The sequence below is a fragment of the Mastigoproctus giganteus genome, chromosome 3, assembly GCF_048544385.1.
Source record: "Mastigoproctus giganteus isolate SK-2022 chromosome 3, ASM4854438v1, whole genome shotgun sequence".
NCBI lineage: Eukaryota > Metazoa > Arthropoda > Arachnida > Uropygi > Thelyphonidae > Mastigoproctus > Mastigoproctus giganteus.
Window position 1 is genome coordinate 160941943 of NC_143577.1, and position 23358 is coordinate 160965300.

At 39.5% G+C, this 23358-nt stretch overlaps 1 protein-coding gene and 1 non-coding gene across 2 annotated transcripts in view; both read left to right on the top strand.

Annotated features, from left to right (window-relative positions):
• Positions 1-23358, top strand: part of LOC150088367 (methionine synthase-like) — a 668558-nt gene that overhangs the window by 556569 nt on the left and 88631 nt on the right. Inside the window, 1 exon segment of the mRNA XM_090370745.1 lies at positions 3415-3602. Within this exon segment, the coding sequence (XP_090226871.1) occupies positions 3415-3602 (188 nt within the window).
• LOC150088368 (U1 spliceosomal RNA) lies at positions 9769-9929 on the top strand. The gene has a single exon (XR_016546838.1). It is a non-coding gene; the product is annotated as a U1 spliceosomal RNA (small nuclear RNA).

Genomic DNA, 23358 nt, shown 5'->3' on the forward strand with positions numbered 1-23358 from the left:
AAGGTTGAGTAGATGGGCTGAGAGGTGGCAAATGAAGTTCAACATTGACAAATGTAAAATACTACATATGGGAAACAGCAACCCCAGAGCAACGTATCAACTCTGTGGTACTACACTGACAGTGGTAGAGAATGAAAGGGACCTGGGGGTGGTTGTGCAGGCAGATATGAAGTTCTCTGAGCAGTGTAGACGGGTGCAAGAGTAGCTCATGGTGTATTGTCAATGATATATAGGAATTTTTCTAGCAGGGATAAGGAGGTGATTATTCCCTTGTATAAGGCAATGGTCAGGCCACACCTAGAGTACTGTATACAGGTCTGGAGGCCTCATTTCAAGAAGGATGTAGAGCTGCTGGAAAGAGTACAGAGAAGGGCAACAAGGTTAGTGAATGGAACAAAGTTGTGCTCTTACGAAGAAAGGCTTAAGTTTTGCAAATTGCAGTGTCTGGAGACTAGGCACCAGCGAGGTGATCTGATAGAGGTGTATAAAGCCTTGAATGGTTTGAGCATGCTCAATGCTGATGGGATTCTTCCTCTTGCTCAGAATAATCACCTGAGATGGCATAAATTCAAATTGAGGAAAGACAGATGTAGGATAGATGTGCTGAAATTTGCCTTTAGCCAGCGGGTGGTTGGTTGGTGGAACAGACTTCCATCACTTGCCGTGCAAATTTATAGCCTAAATAAGTTTAAGGCTCAGCTGGACAGGTATTTCGAATGAACAGAGGGGTGAAGTGGAAGTGGGTTTTTTTTTTTTTTTTTGCTGATGCTGCATTAGCTTGCTTTCTTGCATCAAATGCCTCTACTAATGCTATTGATATTATATATTTGGATCTTAGAAAGGCTTTTGATACTGTTGCACATGGAAGACTGCTGCACAAATTGGAGCAGTGTGGCATTGGAGGCAAATTGCTGCTATGGATAAAGGGATGGCTGAGGGGGAGAAGACAGAGAGTAGTAACAATCAACACTGCTCATCGTGGACTGATGTTATTAGTGGAGTCCCTCAGGGTACAGTGTTGGTTCCATTATTATTTTCTGTATTTATAAACAATATTGATGATGGTATATCAAGCTTAATGTCCAAGTTTGCAGAAGATACAAAGGTTGGCAGGGTTGTTAAGGACACTACTGATGCTATGCTGCTGGAACCAGATCTGGAAAGGTTGAGCAGATGGGCTCAGAGGTGGCAAATGAAGTTTAACATTGATAAATGTAACGTACTACATATGGGAAACAGCAACCCCAGAGCAACATATCAACTCTGTGGTACTACACTGACAGTGGTAGAGAATGAAAAGGACCTGGGGGTAATTGTGCAGGCAGATATGAAGTTCTCTGTGCAGTGCAGATGGGCTGCAAGAGTAGCTCATGGTGTCTTGTCAATGATAAAGAGGAATTTTATTAGCAGGGATAAGGAGGTGATTATGCCCTTGCATGAGGCAATGGTCAGGGCACACCTTATGTATACAGGTCTGGAGTCCTCATTTCAAGAAGGATGTAGAGCTGCTTGAACGAATACAGAGAAGGGCAATAAGATTAGTGAATGGAACGAAGGGTTGCTCTTATGAAGAAAGGCTTAAGTTTTGCAAATTACAGTGTGTGTTGGTACTAGGCACCGGCGAGGTGATCTGATAGAGGTGTATAAAGCCTTGAATGGTTTGAGCATGCTCAATGCTGATGGGAGTCTTCCTCTTGCTCAGAATAATCACCTGAGGGGGCATAAATTCAGATGGAGGAAAGAGAGATGTAGTGTAGATGTGCAGAAATTTGCCTTTAGCCAGCGAGTAGTTGGTGGAACAGACTTCCATCCATTATTGTGGAAGTTGATAGGCTAAATAAATTTAAGGCTCAGGTGGACAGGTAATTTGAGCGAACGGAGGGATGACATGGAAGTCGGTTTTTTTTTTTTTTTTTTTTTGCTCATGTGCATAAGCTTGCTTTCTTGTATCATATGCCTATGCTAATGCTTTACCAAAATCTAAGTATGTATACGATTATTTTTTGCATTGAGTTAGCATTAGCAAAGGCACATGATGCAAGAAAGCAAGCTTATATGGCATCAGCCAAAAAAAAAAAAAAAAAAAACCTTATTTCACCCATCCACTTGCTCCACATGTTTGTCAAGTTCTGCCTCGAACGTATTTAAGCTATCTGCTTTTACAATGACAGATGGAAATTTGTTCCAGCAATCAACCACTCGCTGGCTAAAGGCAAACTTCTGCACATCTATCCTACAACTGTCTTTCCTCAATTTGAATTTATGCCCTCTCAGGTGATTATTCTGAGCAAGAGGCAGAATCCCATCAGCACTGAGCATGCTCAAACCATTCAAGGCTTTATACACCTCAATCAGATCACCTCGCAGGTGCCTAGTCTCCAGACACTGTAATTTGCAAAATTTAAGCCTTTCTTCGTAAGAGCAACCCTTCTTCCATTCAGTAACCTTGTTGCCCTTCTCTGTACTCATTCCAACTGCTCTACACCCTTCTTAAAATGAGGCCTCCAGACCTGTATACAGTACTCAAGGTGTGGCTTGACCATTGCCTTATACAAGGGGATAATCACCTCCTTATCCCTGCTAGAAAAATTCCTGTATATTATTGACAAGACAGAATGAGCTACTCTTGCAGACTGTCTGCACTGCTCAGAAAACTTCATATCTGTCTGCACAATTACCCCCAGGTCCTTTTCATTCTCTACCACTGTCAGTGTGGTACCACAGAGTTGATACGTTACTCTAGGGTTACTGCTTCCTATATGTAGTACTTTACATTTGTCAATGTAAAACTTCCATTTGCCAACTCTCTTTGTTACTGCATCATATTCACTAATCAGATTGATCAGACAAGATCTGCCGTTAAGAAATCCATGCTATGATTTCCATATTACTCCATTCTTGTAGTACTAATAATTTATACTTTTTTAACCAGTGACCCCATTATTTTCCCTGGAAGAGAAGTTAAGCTTACAGTTTTCTGTATTTACTCACTATAACTTTTGAAATATATATATAAATACAAAATAAGAAAATATATATGATTAGGTGCTTAAAATGTTTTCTTTATTACAATTTATAATTTTTATTAAGCAAAAACCTTACCACAAAAATTAGCCCAGTTTAGCAGATTACTTTAATTGCATTAGTTTCCTATTTTTTTAAATAAACAAATCCGTCATATTGCTAGATTATGCATTGGCCCTAAATTTTAAATTTATCTGTGTGAACATTAACACAGTATTTTAGTCGTTACTGTTTTTTTACATAATATTAAATGCTGTATGTAATTCTTCCAAAATAATTTCTTTGAAAAAGTATTGTATTTTGTTTCATGATATTTATAAATATGCAAAGAATAATTAATAAATATTCATAATAAAATGTTCAAAGTAAGTATACCACTTTTTTTTATAGGTGCTGAAGCAAAAAAAGTGTATGATGATGCTCAAGTGATGTTGAAAATGATAATTAAAAAAAACTTGCTCGAAGCTAATGGAGTGCTGTCACTCTTCCCTGCTAACAGTTTTGAGGATGATATTATCATATACTCAAGTGACCCACATTGCAAACATTTAGCAACGTTGTATTGCTTACGACAACAAGCAAGTTCTTTTATTATTATTGTAGATTATAAAAATATATTGAGAGAAAAAAGTCTCAAGTTAAGATTGAAATGAAAAAGTGTCTACAATCTTGTCAGGACTTGATAGGAGGGAGTATATAAGGAGAGCCACCTTATCAATAAATTTGTCCCTAGAGAGACCGCAAAGCCCATTGAGTAGAATTTTTTATAACAGGGATAGGCTGTTTCTATAAAAATGGGATACACTTAAATAGGAGGTCTGCAAAAATATTTCCTCATCTATCGAAGCAGTGTTGGGTGGGTCAGAAAACTGCTAGCTTGGGGGGGGGGATTCATAGACTAATAGATTAATACTAGCCACAGACAGAGGTGAAAGTAATTCTTGTACTGCTGCTATTGGAACAAGCAGCAGCCCGGAAAGCAAGGTGTTGGTGATTTCAAGACTTGCTGGAATCCTCATCAAACAAATACATGGGATTGTGTTAGGGTTACTAAGAGAAAATAGTTGCATGTTTACTTCTATGTAAACTGTTGATAGGAGTTTATCAGTAAATAAATTTGTTGAATTTGAAGTGCTGATCAAATCATCAAATGCTGACATTGTGGGTATATCAGAGACATGGTGTCACTCACAATAAGGGATTCAGAATTTGAATAAGGGAGTACAATGTGTATAGAAAATAAATAAATATGTGTATAGTATCTTATTTAAGGCAGCCCAAACACTAATTCATCTCTGCCATACTGTAATGATACAGCTCAGCACAAAGACCAGAATAGTATGTAATGCTATGTTTGTGCTGTGCATATATTTTTAGTTGTTTCTGGCCACTTTGCTATCAGGAAGCAACAAGCACCAAAGAATTAAAAAAATTAAATGAAAAGAATTAAAAAGTTAAAAAAAAAATTTAATTTAAAATAAAAATAACTAAATTAAATAATATAAAATTAAGATAAATATAATAAAAATAATAGAAATAGTAATAGAGGCATGTGATGCAAGAAAGCAAGCGTATGAGCTTATGCAGCATCAGCCAAAAAAAAAAAATTCACACAATCATTCCCTCTAAAACTTTATCCAGTTCTTCCTTCAATTTATTTAAGCTATCAACTTCCACAACGACAGATGGAAGTTTCTTCCAGAAATTAACCACCCGCTGGCTAAAGGCAAATTTCCTCACATCTGTTCTACAACTGTCTTTCCTCAGTTTGAATTTGTGCCACCTTAGCTTTGTAATCTGAGCAAGTGGAAGAATCCCATCAGAATTCAGCAAGCTCAACCCATTCAAGGCCTTATACACTTCAATCAGATCACCTCGCAGGTGCCTAGTCTCCAGCTGCTGCAATTTGCAGAACTTAAGCCTCTCTTGGTAAGAGGATTCCTTCATTTCTCTCACCAATCTTGTTGCCCTTCTCTGTACACGTTCAAGCAAATATATATCCTTCCTAAAATGAGGCCTCCAGACCTGTAAGCAGTACTCAAGGCGTGGCCTGACCATTGCCTTATACAAATGGATAATCGCCTCCTTTTCCCTGCTGGCAAAATTGCTGTATATCATTGACAAAACCCCATGACCTACCCTTGCCACCTGTCTGCATTGCTCAGAAAACTTCATCTGACTGCACAATATCTCCCAGGTCTTTTTCATTTTCTACCACCTTAAGTGTAGTACCACATAGTTGGTACATTCCTCTGGGGTTACTTCTACCTATATGCAGTACTTTGCATTTGTCAATGTTAAACTTCAGTTGCCAATTCTCAGCCCATCTGCCCAAATTTTCTAGATCTTGTTGCAGTAGCACACACACACACACACACACACTGCCATTATTGTCATTAACAACCCTGCCAACCTTTGTATCATCTGCAAACTTCAACAATAAACCTGATATACCTTCATCAGTATCATTGAGAAATATACAAAACGGGAGTGGGCCCAACACCGAACCCTGTGGGACTCTACTAATAACATTAGTCCTTGAAGAGTAGCATGCATTGATTACCACCCTCTGTCTTCTCCCACTCAACCACCCTTTTATCCATTGTAGCAACTTACCCTTAATACCATTCTGCTCCAATTTGTACACTAGTCTTCCATTTGTAAAATAATAAGAAAAGTTTACCTCAATTTAGTACATGGAACACTTCCGTATGATACTCTCCAGAAATTAAAAAGAAAAAATTGAAAATATTACATTAGAGTAACGAATAATTAAAAATCAATTTAACACAATAAATAATAAGAAAATTAAAAGAATTTTATGAAAAAATTGCAAAACGATTTTCCTTCCTGAAGCTGACAACACTTTTCGACCGTATGTCATGATCACAGGAATGAAAATGATCCCAACATACAGTCGAAAAATGTTGTCAGCTTCAAGAAGGAAAATCGTTTTGCAATTTTTTTGTTAAATTCTTTTAATTTTCTTATTTTTAATTGCGTTAAATTTATTTTTAATTATTTGTTACTCCAATGTAATATTTTTGATTTTTTCATTTTAAATTCTATAGAGTATCATATGGAGGTGTTCTACGTACTATATTGAGGTAAACTTCTCCTATTCTTTTACAAATATTGATATCAACATAGAACGTATTGAGCATTACAGCTCTGGTTCATACTAACTAGTCTTCCATGTGCAACAGTGACAAAAGGTTTCCTGAAATCCAAGTATATGATATCAGAATTATTTTTTGCATTCAGTTCCTTTGTAACCACATCATAATATCCTATCAAATGTGTCATACAAGAGTTTCCCTTAACAAACTCATGTTGTTTCTGAATTATTGCTGCAGTATTGTCTAGATGATCCCTGCAATGCATCTTTAACCAGTGACTCCATTATTTTACCTGGAACAGAAGTTAAACTAACTGGTCTGTAATTTCTCATGTTACCCTTCGATCCCCTTTGTGATTTTGGGCTACATTTGCATATTGCCAGTTTTACTTTGCTACTTTAACTCAGGGGAAGTCATGGGGATTTCCCCTGAGTCAAAGGATGCTCCCATAATTATGGCTAAGGGTTTGCTTACTTCCTTTTGCCACCTCCTTTAATATAACTGGATATATCCCATCCATCCCAGGTGCCTTTCTTATGTTCAACTTCAACAGTTTCTCCTCCACTTTGCTCTCAGTTATTACAAATCCTCTGGGGGTTACTTCAACCCATATGCAGTACTTTGCATTTGTCAATGTTAAACTTCAGTTGCCACTTCTCAGCCCATCTGCCCAAATTTTCTAGATCCTGTTGCAGTAATGACAGAAACGACAGTGCATTTCTGTCATTAAATAAGGAATTAATAGCAAACTACAAAAAAAAAATCTGGAAAAAAAATAAAAATAAGTAAATATGTAAATTAAATAAAATAAAATAAAATAAAATAAAGATCCCACACCAGTGCAAGACTAGAGCCAATAATGAGAAATACAATAGATGAGGGAATATCAGTAAAAGGAGTAAGAATAAGAAGTAAAAGGAGTAAGAAGAAGTAAAAAGGTAAACACTTCATAGATGGACAGAAAGAAAAGACATGAATTAAAAGGGGATAGAGGAAAGAGATAGATTCCACACAGGATAAGTTGTGGATGATCCCACCTCAGGACCAGCAGGAGATAGATAGAAGACAGGAAAAGACAGTGATATCATTCAGCATCATCCAACCTAAGATTAGCAACTGTCCAAGTTGAAGGTGGTGGTGAAGATGCTACTTGAGTTAAAGATGGTGGTAGTGACAATGGTGGTGGTATCATGAAATGGCGTTGATGGAGGTGATGGCCTGGACCAGAGGTAGAGCTGGAATAGGAGTAGTTCCTGAAATTTAAACACGACTGATGAGAAATAAAATAAAAATAACAGAAATAAGGAATTGATAGCAAACTACAATGGCGCCTCCGTAGCCAGGTGGGAAGGAGCAGCAGTGCGTAGCATACGCTTTTTGATTAGACCGGGGTTCGAGCCCATCACCACCAAATACGAAGGATGCAGAAAGGTCAGGGAATGTCCACCGCATATTCCCTGAGCAATATGGCCTTAGTTGCTAATGCTCCTAAAAACCAAATAACAAATAACAAACAGCAAACTACAAATTAGAAAGATCTATTTTCATTAATTGTGTTGTGCTCTTTTCTTAGAGCACAAAGATAACTTTCTCTAAGATGTTGTCCATGTTTGGTGAAGGCTTTAATGCAAAATCTTGTAGAAGATTAAATTTTTCTTCGGAGTCCAGGAAAGACGACTCATTGCCTGGAGAAAATGGTTGACAGACAGCAGTATGGATAGGTGAAAAGAATATGCTGCCAGTCTTCTGGGCTGTCATAGTTACAGAGGGGAGAATCAGACTGGTTACACACAGCGCGTTTAGCATGAAGGAACCATGGCCAATTAGAAGATAAAGTGTGTGGAGACTCGGACTGAACCATTTTAGAACGGACTTTTGTATGCCAAAGTACACAGATGGAATAAGCGTTCTTGTGACCACTGGAAGAAGACGACCACCAATCTTGCCAGAGTTGAACTAGGTGGTTCCAGCAACGAGTTTTATTGGTTTTAGGATCGCAATGAATACTGGCATTTACGTTTAAAATGTCAACAGAAATGATATGTCTAAGGTAATAGCAAAAACTTTGGTAAGGAATTTGGAGGTCCAGAGGTAGGCAACCATGTAAAACCTGTAGTGCAGCTGTCAAGACAGTGTGACAGGAGTGACTCATCATTATGAGCATAGGTCTTTAGACAGAGGTTAGTTTCTCTTGGATAGCAACCTCCTTAATATACCAAAACCAGGCACCAGCACTATAGGTACAAATTGGAACAGACAGCACTTTGTACAAAAGATGAAGGGTATGGTTAATACCCCAGGATTGATGCTACAGATGGACAAGCATAGAAGTATACTTGACTATTTTATAATGAAGGTGCAGGACATATTTCTGGAAGTTTAACTTATGATCTAGAATAATACCCAAGAATTTATGCGAGTCAACCATGGAGAGAGACAGTGACTTCCCAAAAAATTTAACATTTGGAGGCTTGAAAATGTTAAGGTTGCCCTTACAAGATAAAGAAGCTTAATCTTGTCAGGAGAAATGGTAAGTTTATTAATAACGGTCCAAGAGCAGAGGTCATTCATGATGCTATTGGCAATACTTTCCAAAGAAGAACGAGAATTACCAAGGACAAGAAGCTCTAGATCTAGATCGCAGGTGGAGAAAATAGTTGCAGATTAAGTTATAGAGTTGTGAGGAGCATTGAGCAGCTCTGAGGCAAGCAAAAAAGCTCTCTCACCAAAGGGAGTCAAAGGCTCCAGAGAAATCTCTGAAAATAGCTGTAGCCTACTTAAATGTGCAGTTGTTTACTCAGGAAAGAAGTTCACCAAGGCCTCCCCAGTTCCACACCTTAGATGAGAAACAAACTGGTCAGAGGACCTCAAAGAGTGTTCAGTAAAAAAGACAATCTAGTCGGGCAGCAGTAAGTCGCTCAAGAGTTTTATCCAAGTTGGACAGTAATGAAATAGGACGATAGGCCTACGATAGGCCTTAGCAGAAATCGAAGTGCTAGGTTTGGAAGTTAATTTTAACAATGCTGTCTTTCAAAGGACAGGAAAAGTTGCCTTGTTCAAGCATCTGTGTACTAATACGGAAGCTGTTTTCTTGAGGCGGTCATTGTGAACGATAGGCCTAACTGATTGGACTGAAAGTGTTCTCAAATTGAAGATAATTCTTGCTAGTTGTGCCAAAAAATGGGAAAATATGAAAATTCTGATTAGTGTTATTTTGTGGAATGGGCCAGAAACTCTCTGTAAAATACAATAATTTTGCAATAATTAATCGGCGCCTCCATAGCCAGGTGGGAAGGAGCAGCAGTGGTAGCACACGCTTCTTGATTAGACCGGGGTTCGAGCCCGTCACCACCAAATACGGAGAATGCGAAAGGTCAGGGAATGACCACCACATATCCCGGAGCAATATGGCCTTAGTTTCTAATACTCCTAAAAACAACAAATAACAAATAGCAATAATTAATCATTCTCTATTAAAGATCGGATTGCAAATATAATTTAAATATTAAAAACATTGCATTAGTGGTGAATAGAAAGAAAAAAAAAATGTCCTATATTATATGCACACACAATTTCATTAGCTACATAGCAATGGTAGTCACGCTCACTAGGGTGAGTGAGTAGCATACTTACCTAGCACTAAGGATGCTGTGATCAGTAAGGCGGCTCCAGGTAAAGGCTTTCCCATTGCACTACAGGTTAGCTGACTCCCGCCACCTTCCCAAAATGGTATAGGTAGAGTGAGGAATTTTTGTTAATAGGGGGTTGCATTCACACTCCCCCTTTTTAATAATCAAAAATTAGGCTGTTGTGAGGTGGCATGCAAGGGGAGAAGATAGAAAACGGACAAATGTGTAAAGACCTTCAGAGTCTACTGGCACCAGGGTCTTTCCCAACTCCGTGTTTATGTCATTGTGGTGTTTTACAGACTCTGTAAAGGCCAGATGTGAAAAACGGACAATTATCTATATATTAATACGGAAGCCATTTTCTTGAGACAGCCATTGTGAACGATAAGCCTAACTGACCGGGCTGAAAGTGGTCTTGAATTAAAGATAGTTCTTCCTAGTTGTGCATTTGACACATACTGGCTTACCTGCTCATGGTAAAATATGGACTACATTTCTTTAGGATAGCTAGAGAAAAACTCTGCTACCAATTGCAAAATTTTCACAACGGGTACAGCTAGTCTATTATAGAGTGTAACAAAGACAGATGGATAGAGTTTATGTATTTGCTTGATAAAAATGCCTTCGAGGTTATCAAATCCAGGACGACTATTATTGTTGATTTTAGAGATTGCCAAATCAACCTCCACCTGGCTGAAGCAAGGAATTGATTCAGAAGTAACATGGAGGTCCTGTTGAGAGATCTAATTTGTTGATGAATAGGAAGATCACAGCAGGGATCATCTGAGGGAAGAACTGCATCGAGTATGGCATTGACAGTGCTAGTCCAAGTCAGAGTTTTGGCATTGTGTGAGTCAACAGACTGGTAAATTTCTGAAGGGTGAACCTTGTTTCTAGAGAGATGATGAACCAGACCCCCAAGGGTCAGAATTACCTGCAGTTAGAACAAATGTTTTCCAAATGGATCTTTTACCATCTTTTATTGCCTTAGCATATTGCCTTTTGAGGTTGTGATATTGATTTTTAAGCTGCTCAATGTCTGCGGGTGGCCAGCTCATACAATGTCATTGGAAGGACCAGTGAACACGAAATACATGACAGCGTAAGATGGTCAAGTCACTACTCCACCGTGGTGTTGGATGTTTAGGCAGCACTTTCCTCTTAGCAGTATGAGAGCTTGCCTTGAACAAAGCATCCTGGACATACAATTCATAGTCAGATGCAGAATAATTAGCAATAGTATTCATCATAGAATCTGAGAATGGGAATTGAAGAGCATCATCAAAACAAGACCATAATATAAGTTTAAGGGAAAAGCAGCAGAGGTCTGCAGAGGAAAAGAAGTATCTGGAAAGGAAGACTTAATCACAAAGGTAATAGAATAGCTCTGTGATCACTAGAGCAACTGCCAGCATTAACAGACCAATCAGAAACAGTGGAAGCATTGGCATATGCAGTCACAGTCACACTTATGTGAAAATCACTCTCTCCATATGTAGAGCTGAAGGTAAAAGGCATGTCAGGCTGGTTGAGAGTAACACAGTGATGAGAGAGTAAGAATTCTTCAATCAGTCTGCCTTTGGTGTCAAAAGAAAATGAAAACCAGAGTAGAGACTTTGCATTGACATCTGACAGGATAAAAATTCTGGTGTGTGGAACCAACAATATCAATAACATTATCAAGATATTGATGATAAACAGTGATATCAGAAGGAGTTGGACAGTATAAAGAAATTAAAAAATAAGAAATGATAGAAATGGAAACATAAATGCAGACAGCATATTGTGTGGTATAGCTACTGATTTTGATGACATTTAGATTAGTGTTTGTTATAACAAATGCAGAGCATGGCTCAGCATGATCAGGCTGAACGACACACATGGACAGAGGGTAGCCAGAAACTTTGCCTTGATGATAATATGGTTTTTGAAGGGTTAGTAAGTCAAACTGGTGAGCATCCAGATATTGCCAAACTTCATCTGCAACTAGACAAGACTTGTGTGCATTAAGTTGAAGGATATACAAGTCAGAAGTGATAGAGCCGTCTTGCAGTATAGGAATGGTTATGAGATTTATTACTCATAGTTGGTTCTTAATCTTATCAGTCCCTTAGCTCTTATAAATTCTGAGCATTGTGGATCTCGAACAGAATGTCTGAAATCCTTCTTTCTAGATTTACAATTTGCACATACTGGAGGTCCAGATTTACTTGGGCATTCACTAAACACATGGCCACACTAGAGCAGTGACCACAAGTGGGGAACTCCTGTCGACATGTGGTAGTCATGTGACCGAAGCCTAAGCAAGTGTAACATTTCGTCACCACCACAAAAGATTTAAATCTGTGGGCAGTAAATGCAATGTAGAGATGCTATAACTTGAATATTAATTTATATAGCCAAGGAGAAATGTCAGTGACCCAAGGTACATTAGTTTTGGATATATTCGTAGTTGTAAATTGAAAAGTCAATTCCTTTGTAAAATCCTCAAGTGTAATATTCAAGTCTTGCAGATTCTTTAAGTAAAGATCTTCAAGAAACTCTTCTTTGGATAAGTCCTTCTCCATGTAAAAAATAAGTAGGGCTGGGTCAGATTTTTTAGGGGGTGATGAAGAGATCCCTACTTTAGACAGGGATGCAGTCATTGCTACATCAGCCTCAGAGTCAGTTTTTATAACAACACCCTTATTACAAATAAGCCTTATAGTTTTTATTTTAATGTCCTTCACATTTTCCTTCGATGCCTTGGTCACTTCTCCTGACTTTAAAATAATAACAGTCTGTTGAGCAGGAGCCGAAGCGGAATTAGTTGCAATGGTGGCTGTTGAGGAAGAGATAGCCTCTAATTCAGGTGTTGAGGAAGGTGAACCATGTAGTGCTAGAGCATAATTAAGGTAGTGGAAACAGGAGTTGTAAGAAGAGAGACATGATTTTCATTTTCTTCCAGTTTAGTCTAAAGCTTAGTGTTTTCCAAGAGAAGTTTATTTAAAGCATGTTCAAGGCTGGCCCAGTACCAAAGAACATTTGGTACTGCACACACACAAGTACCTGGCAGAGCAGTTCACCCAAATGATAAGGCACCCAGAGACAATCCCAAAGTTTCTCACTCAAGGAATCACAAATCTGAAGCCTAAAGACGAAGATACAAGAAACCCGGTGAAATATAGGCCCATCACCTGCCTCCCAACAATGTACAAGATCTTGACCAGCTGCATAACCAGGAAGATAACAGACCACTTGGAGAGCCAGAACATAATGGCCGAACAGCAGAAAGGATGCAAGGAGCAATTAACCGTAGATGCTACGGTTATGGAGCAAGCTACAAGAAGCGCCGCAACATGTACACAGCCTACATCGATTCCCGCAAGGCCTTCGACGCCATGCCTCATATCTGGCTAATAGAGGTGCTGAAAATCTACAAAGTCAATCCGATAGTGACAAACTTCCTAGGAGAAACGATGGCGAAATGGAGTACCACCATTAACATCACAACCAGGCCAATACCCATCAGGAGAGGAATCTTTCACGGGGTGCCCTGAGCCCATTGTGGTTCTGTCTAGCACTTAACCCACTATCTCAACAGTAGCAAGTATGGATATAACCTCAAAGAAGGAAGGAAGAACCTGTACACCCTCACCCACCTGATGTACATGGATGACATCAAGCTATACGTGGGAACCGAGAAGCACCTTCAGCAACTACTCCAGATCACCAAAGAATTCAGCAAGAATATTAGGATGGAATTTGGTCTAGACAAACGCAAGACCCACGGACTGCGTCAGGGAAAATTAGTCAACCGAAACTACCAGCTGCAGAGTGGTAAAGAATCGAAGCCATGGCAGAGGGAAAGGTCTACAAATACTTGGGGATGATGCAGGCTCAGCAGTTACAGCACAAGGAAATTAAGGTCTGCCTGACTGAAAAATACCATCAGAGACTCAGAAGCCTGCAGAAAGCAAAGCGGAATGGAGGGAACACAGTTAAAGCCATAAACACCTATGCAGTCCCAGTGCTAACATACTCCTTCAGGGTCATAGATTGAATTAACACTGAGCTGGAGGATATCATGAGAAAGACAAGGACAATGATGACCAAGAGCTGCCAACACCACCCGAGAGCTGCCGTGGAGAGACAGACAATTGCCCGGGACCAAGAAGGAAGGAGCCTGATAGACCTCATTGAGCAACAGAAGACAGCGATAGTTAAACTGAAGGATTACTTCCAGTAACACTCCACCAGGCCATAAGGAAGATAGACAAGCGGTATACCCAACTCAACCTAAGTGAGGAGTCCCCCCCCAACCAGGAGGTACAAACGAAGCTAGAAAGATGAGCAGAGAAGACACTCCATGGCAGATACTACAATGATCTCCATCAGGGTCACATAGATAAAATTGCTTCCAATGCATGGCTCATGAGTGAGACGCTCTTCCCTGAGACTGAAGGATTCATGCTCGCCATCCAAGACCAGGTAATCAACACCAGGAACTATAGAAAATACATCGCCAAGGAGCCCGGAGTGTTAGATGACACATGTCGACGATGCCACTTGGCTTCAGAAATGATCCAACACATCACTGCGGGATGCAAGGTGATCACACAGACTGAGTACACTCATAGATGCGACCAGGTAGCCAGGATAATACATCAAAAGTTAGCAAGGAAATACCAGTTGATCAAAGAAAGTGTACTGTACTACAAGTACAAACCCCAGGCAGTACTAGAGACCCCAACCCAAAGCTGTACTGGGACCACGAAATAATAATGGATAGGACAGACCCGCACAACAGACCGGACATAACCCTTGTGGACAAGAAGGAAAAGGCTACCTATCTGATTGACATAGTGGTACCCAACACTGGAAACATGCAGAAAACCCATGGGGAAAAAACCAGGAAGTACACAAACTTAAGACAGGAGATCAAAGAGATGTGGCATATGCACCAAGTAACGATCATCCCGATCATCGTGTCAACCACAGGTATGGTGCCAAAGACCCTAGCAGCAATAGGTCTCCCAGCGAATACCTACAAGGAACTCCAGAAAGTTGCAATCCTGAACACCTGTAGGAATATCAGAGAGTTCCTCGACCAACAGTAACGTCAGACACAACAACAACCACCCTGTGTACTTGGTAGCAATACATATCACGAGGTGGAACCCCCAATCAGGGAGAAATAATAATAAAAAAATGTCTGGCAGTCCACTCCCTGAATAACTCCTCATGTGGGAATGTAGATGCAAAATACTCATTCAGTTTATCAGCTACTTGAGCATTCAGTTTATCAGCTACTTGTTAAGTGGACCAATCTGATTCATCCCCTTCCTTCTAGAGTTTACATAAGTAAAGAACTCTTTGCCAAAGATTTCTCGTAATCTGCCTTCGCCTGCCTAACCTCCTTTGTAACTTGATTACAGACTAGCTTATATCTTCCATAGGCTTCAGGCGCCTCCGTAGCCAGGTGGGAAGGAGCAGCAGTGCGTAGCACACGCTTCTTGATTAGACCGGGGTTCGAGCCCGTCACCACCAAATACGGAGGATGCGGAAAGGTTAAGGAATGACCACCGCATATCCTGGAGCAATATGGCCTTAGTTGCTAATGCTCCTAAAAACCAAACAACAAACAACAACCATAGGCTTCTGTGTCACCTGATAATTTATATGCATCACATGCATTTTTCTTCTCTGCCATGAGCCTCATTAATTCATCCGACATCCATTTAGGCCTGAACCTTGAACAGTATTTCTTAGTTGGTATGAAAAGCCTAGTAGCCTCCAAGATTAAGTCCCTGAAGGTTTCCCATTTAGAATTCACCGTTGGTAACATCATCAGTTCATCTCACTCTATAGAATTTAAAAACGGTCTGAGACCACTGTAGTCAACTTGACGAAAACAAAAACCCTTACCTTTACCCTCGATGGTAGTTACATCTTTAAGTAAATCCCACATCAGTACACTGTGATCACTGTCACCTAGTGGTTCCTTTATCTGCAAATTCTTAATGCATGAATAATCACTGCTGATAATCAGATCAAGGGTATTACTCCCTCTGGTTGCCCCTGGAACATTTTGCTGTTGAAAACAATCCTCCAATGAATCCACAAAAGTCTTATTATCTTTGCCAAAGATTTCTCGTAATCTCGTTTTCAGCCTGAAGAGTGGCCAACCACAAGTTCCAGTCAATATCTGGAAAGTTAAAATCTCCCATTACAAGATATTCTGATTTACTGGCCCATTCTATTTCTCTGCACAACTGTTCATTTTACTCATCGGAGTCATTAGGCCTATTACATACTCCTACTCTCATTTTCCCTTTCAAACCTAAGACAGGTGGGGATTCATCAATTTTATTTACTATACGTCTAGCATTAGTGTACGTGTAAGTATACATGCACTTGTTCTTACTCTTAGTTACGCTAACACAGCCCATGTATTACTCTTAGTTACGCTAACACAGCCCAGTTATATTAAAGGAGGCAGCAAAGGAAGTAAGCAAACCCTTAGCCATAATTATGAGAGCTTCTTTGGACTCAGGGGAGGTACCCATAGACAGGAGATGTGCAAATGTGACTCCAATTCACAAAAGAGGATCAAAGGCTGACACAAGTAATTATTGACCTGTGAGTTTAACTTCTGTTCCAGGAAAATTAATGGAGGCACTGGTTAAAGAAGCACTGCACGATCATCTAGACAAGACTTCAGTTATAGTTCGGACACAGCATGGTTTTGTTAAGGGAAAGTCTTGCCTGACCAATTTGATTGGATACTATGATGCAGTCACAAAAGAACTGGATGCAGGGAATAACTTTGATATTCTTGATTCTTGGACTGCTTCTATTGGAATGAGCAGATGCCTGAAAAATAAGATGCAGGATATTTCAGAGACTGCCGGGAGTCATTGCGGTACAAGTAAACACATGGGTTGTGTTAGGGTAGCTAAGAATAGAAACAGATGCATGTATACTTGCGTGTACACCAATGCTTAGAGGGGAACAGGTATCCTGTGTGTTATCAGACACTCAGCCTAAAACACTGATGGATCCAATATCTCTCTATTACAGAAGATTTAGGAGAAGTCCGGTTGGCCTGCCTCCCTAAAATCCACTCATGCACACCTTCTCGATGGTAAGCCCTGTTACGTCACTTAGGTGGCAACGAACGTGTAGAGTGGTTCTCTTCAAGATGCCTGGTCAGCATGAAGAGGAAAAGACCAACCCCTCCAGCAATATGAAAGCACGACGAAACAAATGGCCCTCAGTCCCCAGCAGCTTTCACTCTCCCTCTTACGGCAGCGAGAGGATTAGAGTGGAAGCAGAGGGTGCTAAGAATCTCTGGGTACGACCAGGCTGCCATGCACGGAAACTGAACTTGGCCTGTTATAACGTAAGAACACTCATCGGTGAAGACAGGATATTAGAGCTGGAAAAGGAATTAGAAAATGTGAATTGGAATATCATCGGTTTGGCTGAAACAAGAAGAAGAAATGAATCACTTATAAGTTTATCAAGTGGAAATCTGCTGTACACCAATGGAAACAGTGAAAGGAGTGAAGGTGGAATTGGGTTTCTGGTCCATAAAGATTTTAAAAACAACATTTTGGAATTCAAAAGTACATCACCAAGAGTGTCAAGACTAATACTAAAGATTTCTAAGAGATACATGCTAAAGATTATAATGATTTATGCACCAACATCGAGCCATGATGATGAAGAGGTTGAAGAAATGTACACTGAAATTGAGAGTCTTCTAGATGAGCAGAAAACCCATTACACTATTATTATGGGAGACTTCAATGCTAAGGTTGGAAAAAGACAAAACAGCACAGAAAGGGGAACTATAGGAAATTTTGGAATTGGTGAAAGAAATAAAAGAGGTGAAAGACTTGTGGAATTTGCAGAATCTCAAGGACTGTCAGTAATGAACACTTTTTTCAAGAAAAGGGTGAACAGAAAGTGGACATGGAAGAGTCCAAATGGATTAACTACTAATGAAATCGACTTCATCCTCACTAATAGAAGATATATTGTGAATGATGTCACCGTCCTAAATAAGGTAAATGTTGGAAGTGATCACAGAATGGTAAGATGTACGCTTGATATAGATGTAGGAAAGGAAAGGAAAAAACTGACTCGAGTAAATAATACAAAGGTCTTTGAGATAACAGAAGAGGAGAAAAAGCAGTATGTACTGGAACTTAAGAACAAGTATGAGCTTCTGCAGACTGCTGAGGACCAAGATATCGACGAGGAATATTACAACTTTTTGAAAGTGATAAAGCCCAAGAAACCTATAGGGAAAAAGAAATCCAAAGAAGAAAAAATTAGTCAAGAAACACTTGTCATGATGAACCGAAGACGACAAATGAAAAGCAAGAAAAACACTGACAGAGAGAAAATTGAGTATACTGAGTTATGCAAAGCCATTAGAAAGAGACTCAGAGAGGACATAAGAAGATTTAACACAAGAAAAGTAGAACAAGCATTAAGGGAAAACAAAGGATATAAATCAGCAGCCATGAGCAGTAATACAGAAAGACAAATGATACTGAAACTGAAGAATAGCGATGGTGTACTTATAAACAGCAGAGAAGGCATAATTCAAATAGCAGAAGACTACTATAGAGAATTATACAAGGAGCAGGGGAATGATGCCAGCAGTGGGGAAGATGGATTGCAAAGTAGCAACACATACGACATACCCAATATTCTTCCTGATGAGGTAGAACATGCATTGAAGAAAATGAAGAATCAGAAAGCCCCGGGGGAAGATGAAGTTACTGTAGAGTTGTTAAAATTGGGAGGAAGAGACATAACACAAAAACTGGCAAGGCTCTTCACAAAGTGCATTAGAAAAGGTGTGACGCCTAAGCAGTGGAATAATGCAATCATAGTTTTGCTGCATAAGAAAGGAGATAAATCAGAAATTGGAAATTATAGACCAATTAGCTTGTTATCCCACATCTACAAGTTGTTCACAAGGGTCATTACTAACAGATTAGAAAGAATACTGGATGAGAATCAACCGAAAGAGCAAGCTGGCTTTAGGACAGGATTCTCAACTATGGATCACCTTCATGTAATATCACAGCTAATGGAGAAAGCAAATGAATATAAAACACCATTATGCCTGGCATTTGTGGATTATGAAAAGGCATTTGACTCCTTACAGCATAAGGCAATGTTTCGGGCACTGGAAAGACAAGGCATTGATACCCCATATATTATGATTTTGAAGAAAATATACGAGAGTGCTACCTCCTTTATTAGACTAGACAAAGACAGTAGGAAATTTAAAATTGAGAAAGGAGTTCGACAAGGAGACACAATATCTCCTAAGCTGTTTACTGCTGCCCTTGAGGAAGCTTTCAGAAGATTAGACTGGTCGCAGAAAGGAGTCAATGTGAACGAAGAGTACCTAAACCATTTGCGATTTGCAGATGACATTGTGGTCATAAGCCATGATCCCAAAGAATTAGAGGAAAATCTTAATCAGTTATGCACAGCTAGTAAGGATTTTGGACTAAAGATGAATATGGCTAAAACAAAAGTAATGATGAACAAGTATGCCACAGAAAGAGACATAATGATTGAAGGAGCAGTAATTGAAAAGGTGGAGTCATATACTTATCTGGGACAAGTTATTAGCTGTAATAATGATAAATGGCTGGAAGTCAAGAGAAGAATAAATTTTGGATGGATAGCATTCAGGAAATATAGTCACATACTGAAGAGCAATATCCCAGTTTGTCTGAAACGTAAAATAATGGACCAATGTATACTCCCCACCATGACTTATGGAAGTGAAACTTGGGCACTCACCAAAAGAATGGAAGAGAAGCTGAGAACTACACAGCGAAGAATGGAACGAATCATATTGGGAATAAGACTGTTAGATAAGAAGAGAAACACATGGATTAGGCAACAAACTCAAGTAAAGGACATTCTTATCAAAACTAAAGAACTAAAATGGTCTTGGGCAGGACACATAGCTCGAAGACATGATGACAGATGGACTAAGAAAATAACAGAATGGTATCCAAGAGGAGCTAGAAGAAAACCTGGAAGACAAAGGCGGAGATGGATAGATGAAATTCATGAGTTTGTGGGTAGTAAATGGATGTCCAGTGCTCAAAACAGAAGCAACTGGAAAGTTGCTGGAGAGGCCTTCATCCTGCAGTGGATTGAAAATGGCTGATGATGATGATGATGACACCAATGCTAAGAGTTTAGAAAATAAATTTGATGAATTTGAGGTATTGCTCAAAACATCAAAGGCAGATATTGTTGGGATTTCAGAGACGTGGTGTCACACAGATATAAGGAATGCAGAACTGGAATTTGGGGAGTATAATGTCTACAGTAAGGATAGACAGGATAGGAAGGGAGGAGGGGTTATGCTATTAGTTAAGAAACACATAAAATCCAAGGAAGTGAGCCCAGTCAACCTTGCTGGACAGTGCAGTGTAAAGTCAGTTTGGTGTGACCTAAGCATTGGGAGATCAAAATTGAGAGTGGGAGTGTGCTATAGGCGTAATGACTCTGATGAGTATAATAAGAAACTGCACAGGGAAATAGAGTGGACCAGTAAATCAGAGAGTCTTATAATGGGGGATTTTAATTTCCCAGATATCGACTGGAATTTGGTGGCTGGTCACTCACACACTAGCAAGGCTTTTGTGGATTTATTGGATGATTGTTTTCTACATCAGCATGTTTGGGAGGCAACTAGAGGAAGTAATACTCTTGATTTGATTATCAGTAGTGATTCTTCATGCATTAAGAATCTGCAGGTAAATGACCCACTAGGTGGCAGTGATCACAGTGTGCTGAAGTGGGATTCACTCAAAGAGGTAACTACCATTAGGGGTAAAGGGAAGGGTTATTGCTTTCGTAAAGGCGACTACGATGGTCTGAGACAGTATTTAAATTCTATACAGTGGGACCAACTGATGATGTTACCAACAGCAAATTCAAAATGGGAAGCATTCAAAGAACCTATCTTGGAAGCTACTAGGCTTTACATACCAACTAAGAAATATTGTTCAAGGTTTAGGCCTAAATGGATGTCAGATGAACTAATGAGATATATGGCAGAGAAGAAAAATGCATGGGATACATACAAATTAACACGTGACACAGAAGCCTATGATAGATACAAGTTGATCTGTAACCAAGTTACAAAGGAGGTTAGGCAGGTGAAGGAAGATTACGAGAAATCTTTGGCAAGGGATGCAAAGAAAAACAGCAAAGAGTTCTTTACTTATGTAAACTCTAGAGGGAAGGGGATGAATCAGATTGGTTCACTTGATATCGATGGGTCAACTGTTGATGATCCTGCTCAGGTAGCTAAAAAACTAAATGAATATTTTGCATCGACATTCACACACGAGGAGTTATTCAGCGAGGGGAATGCCAGAGGTGTATTCAAGTCTGGCAGTAAGCTAGAGAATCTTGTAATAACTGAGAGTAAAGTGGAGGAGAAATTGTTGAAGATAAATACAAGAAAGGCACCTGGGATGGATGGGATCTATCCAGTTATATTAAAGGAGGCAGCAAAGGAAGTAAGCAAACCCTTAGCCATAATTATGAGAGCTTCCTTGGACTCAGGGGAAGTACCCATGGACTGGAGATGTGCAATTGTGACCCCAATTCACAAAGGAGGATCAAAGGGCAACACAAGTAATTATAGACCTGTTAGTTTAACTTCTGTTCCCGGAAAATTAATGGAAGCACTGCAGGATCATCTAGACAAGACTTCAGTTATAGCTCGGACACAGCATGGTTTTGTTAAGGGGAAGTCTTGCCTGACCAATTTCATTGGATACTATGATGCAGTCATAAAAGAACTGGATGCAGGGAATAACTTTGATATTATATACTTGGATCTTAGAAAGGCTTTTGATACTGTTGCACATGAAAGACTGCTACACAAATTGGAGCAGTGTAGCATTGGAGGCAAATTGCTGCTATGAATAAAGGGGTGGTTGAGGGGGAGAAGACAGAGAGTGGTAATCAATGGACACTGCTCATCGTGGACTAATGTTATTAGTGGAGTCCCTCAGGGTTCAGTATTGGGTCCATTATTGTTTTCTGTATTTATAAATGATATTGATGATGGTTTATCAAGCTTAATGTCCAAGTTTGCAGACGATACGAAGGTTGGCAGGGTTGTCAAGGACACTACTGACACTATGCTACTGCAACAGGATCTGGAAAGGTTGAGCAGATGGGCTGAGAGGTGGCAAATGAAGTTGAACATTGACAAATGTAAAGTACTACATATGGGAAACAGCAACCCCAGAGCAACATATCAACTCTGTGGTACTACACTAAACGTGTTAGAGAATGAAAGAGACCTGGGGATGGTTGCGCAGGCAGATATGAAGTTCTCTGAGCAGTGCAGATGGGCTGCAAGAGTAGCTCATGGTGTATTGTCGATGATATATAGGAATTTTTCTAGCAGGGATAAGGAGGTGATTATTCCCTTGTATAAGGCAATGGTCAGGCCACACCTAGAGTACTGTATACAGATCTGGAGGCCTCATTTCAAGAAGGATGTAGAGATGCTGGAACGAGTACAGAGAAGGGCAACAAGATTAGTGAATGGAACAAAGGGGTGCTCTTACGAAGAAAGGCTTAAGTTTTGCAAATTACAGTGTCTGGAGACTAGGCACCAGCAAGGTGATCTGATAGAGGTGTATAAAGCCTTGAATGGTTTGAGCATGCTCAATGCTGATGGGATTCTTCCTCTTGCTCAGAATAATCACCTGAGAGGGCATAAAATCAAATTGAGGAAAGACGGATGTAGGATAGACGTGCTCAAATTTGCCTTTAGCCAGCGGTTGGTTGGTTGGTTGGTGGAACAGACTTCCATCCCTTGTCGTGGAAGTTGATAGCCTAAATAAGTTTAAGGCTCAGCTGGACAGGTATTTCGAACGAACAGAGGGGTGAAGTGGAAGTGGTTATTTTTTATTTATTTATTTATTTTTTTTTTTTGGCTGATGCTGCATAAGCTTGCTTTCTTGCATCAAATGCCTCTACTAATGCTAATGCTAATAACATTGAAAGGAAGGTGTACCGGTCTTCATATTGTTAAAGAATTTGATAATGCATTTAAAAAAATGGAAATTGACCTACAAAAAATTGTTTCTGTAACAACAGACAGTGCTCCCAATATGGTGGGAAAAAACATTGGTTTTATTCAGCAGCTTAAGCAAAATATTAGACATTCTCTGATAGAATTTCATTGTATAATACACCAGCAAGTTCTATGTGCGAAGGAAGGTTTAAAAACATTTTCTAATGTGATGCCAGTTGTAATTAAAGTTATTAACTTTATAAATGCAAGAGGTCTTAATAAGCAAGAATTTGCACAATTATTAGAGGAAATTGAGTGCCAATATTCTGGGATTTTGACATACAACAATGTTCAATGGCTCAGTTGCGGCCAAGTTCTTAATCGGTTTGTCATTTTATTAGACGAAATAAAGCTCTTTTTGAATGAAAAAAACAATAGTTATGACGAATTTTCGAATATAGATTGGCTAAATGATTTAATTTAGACGAAATTTTATTAGACGAAATAA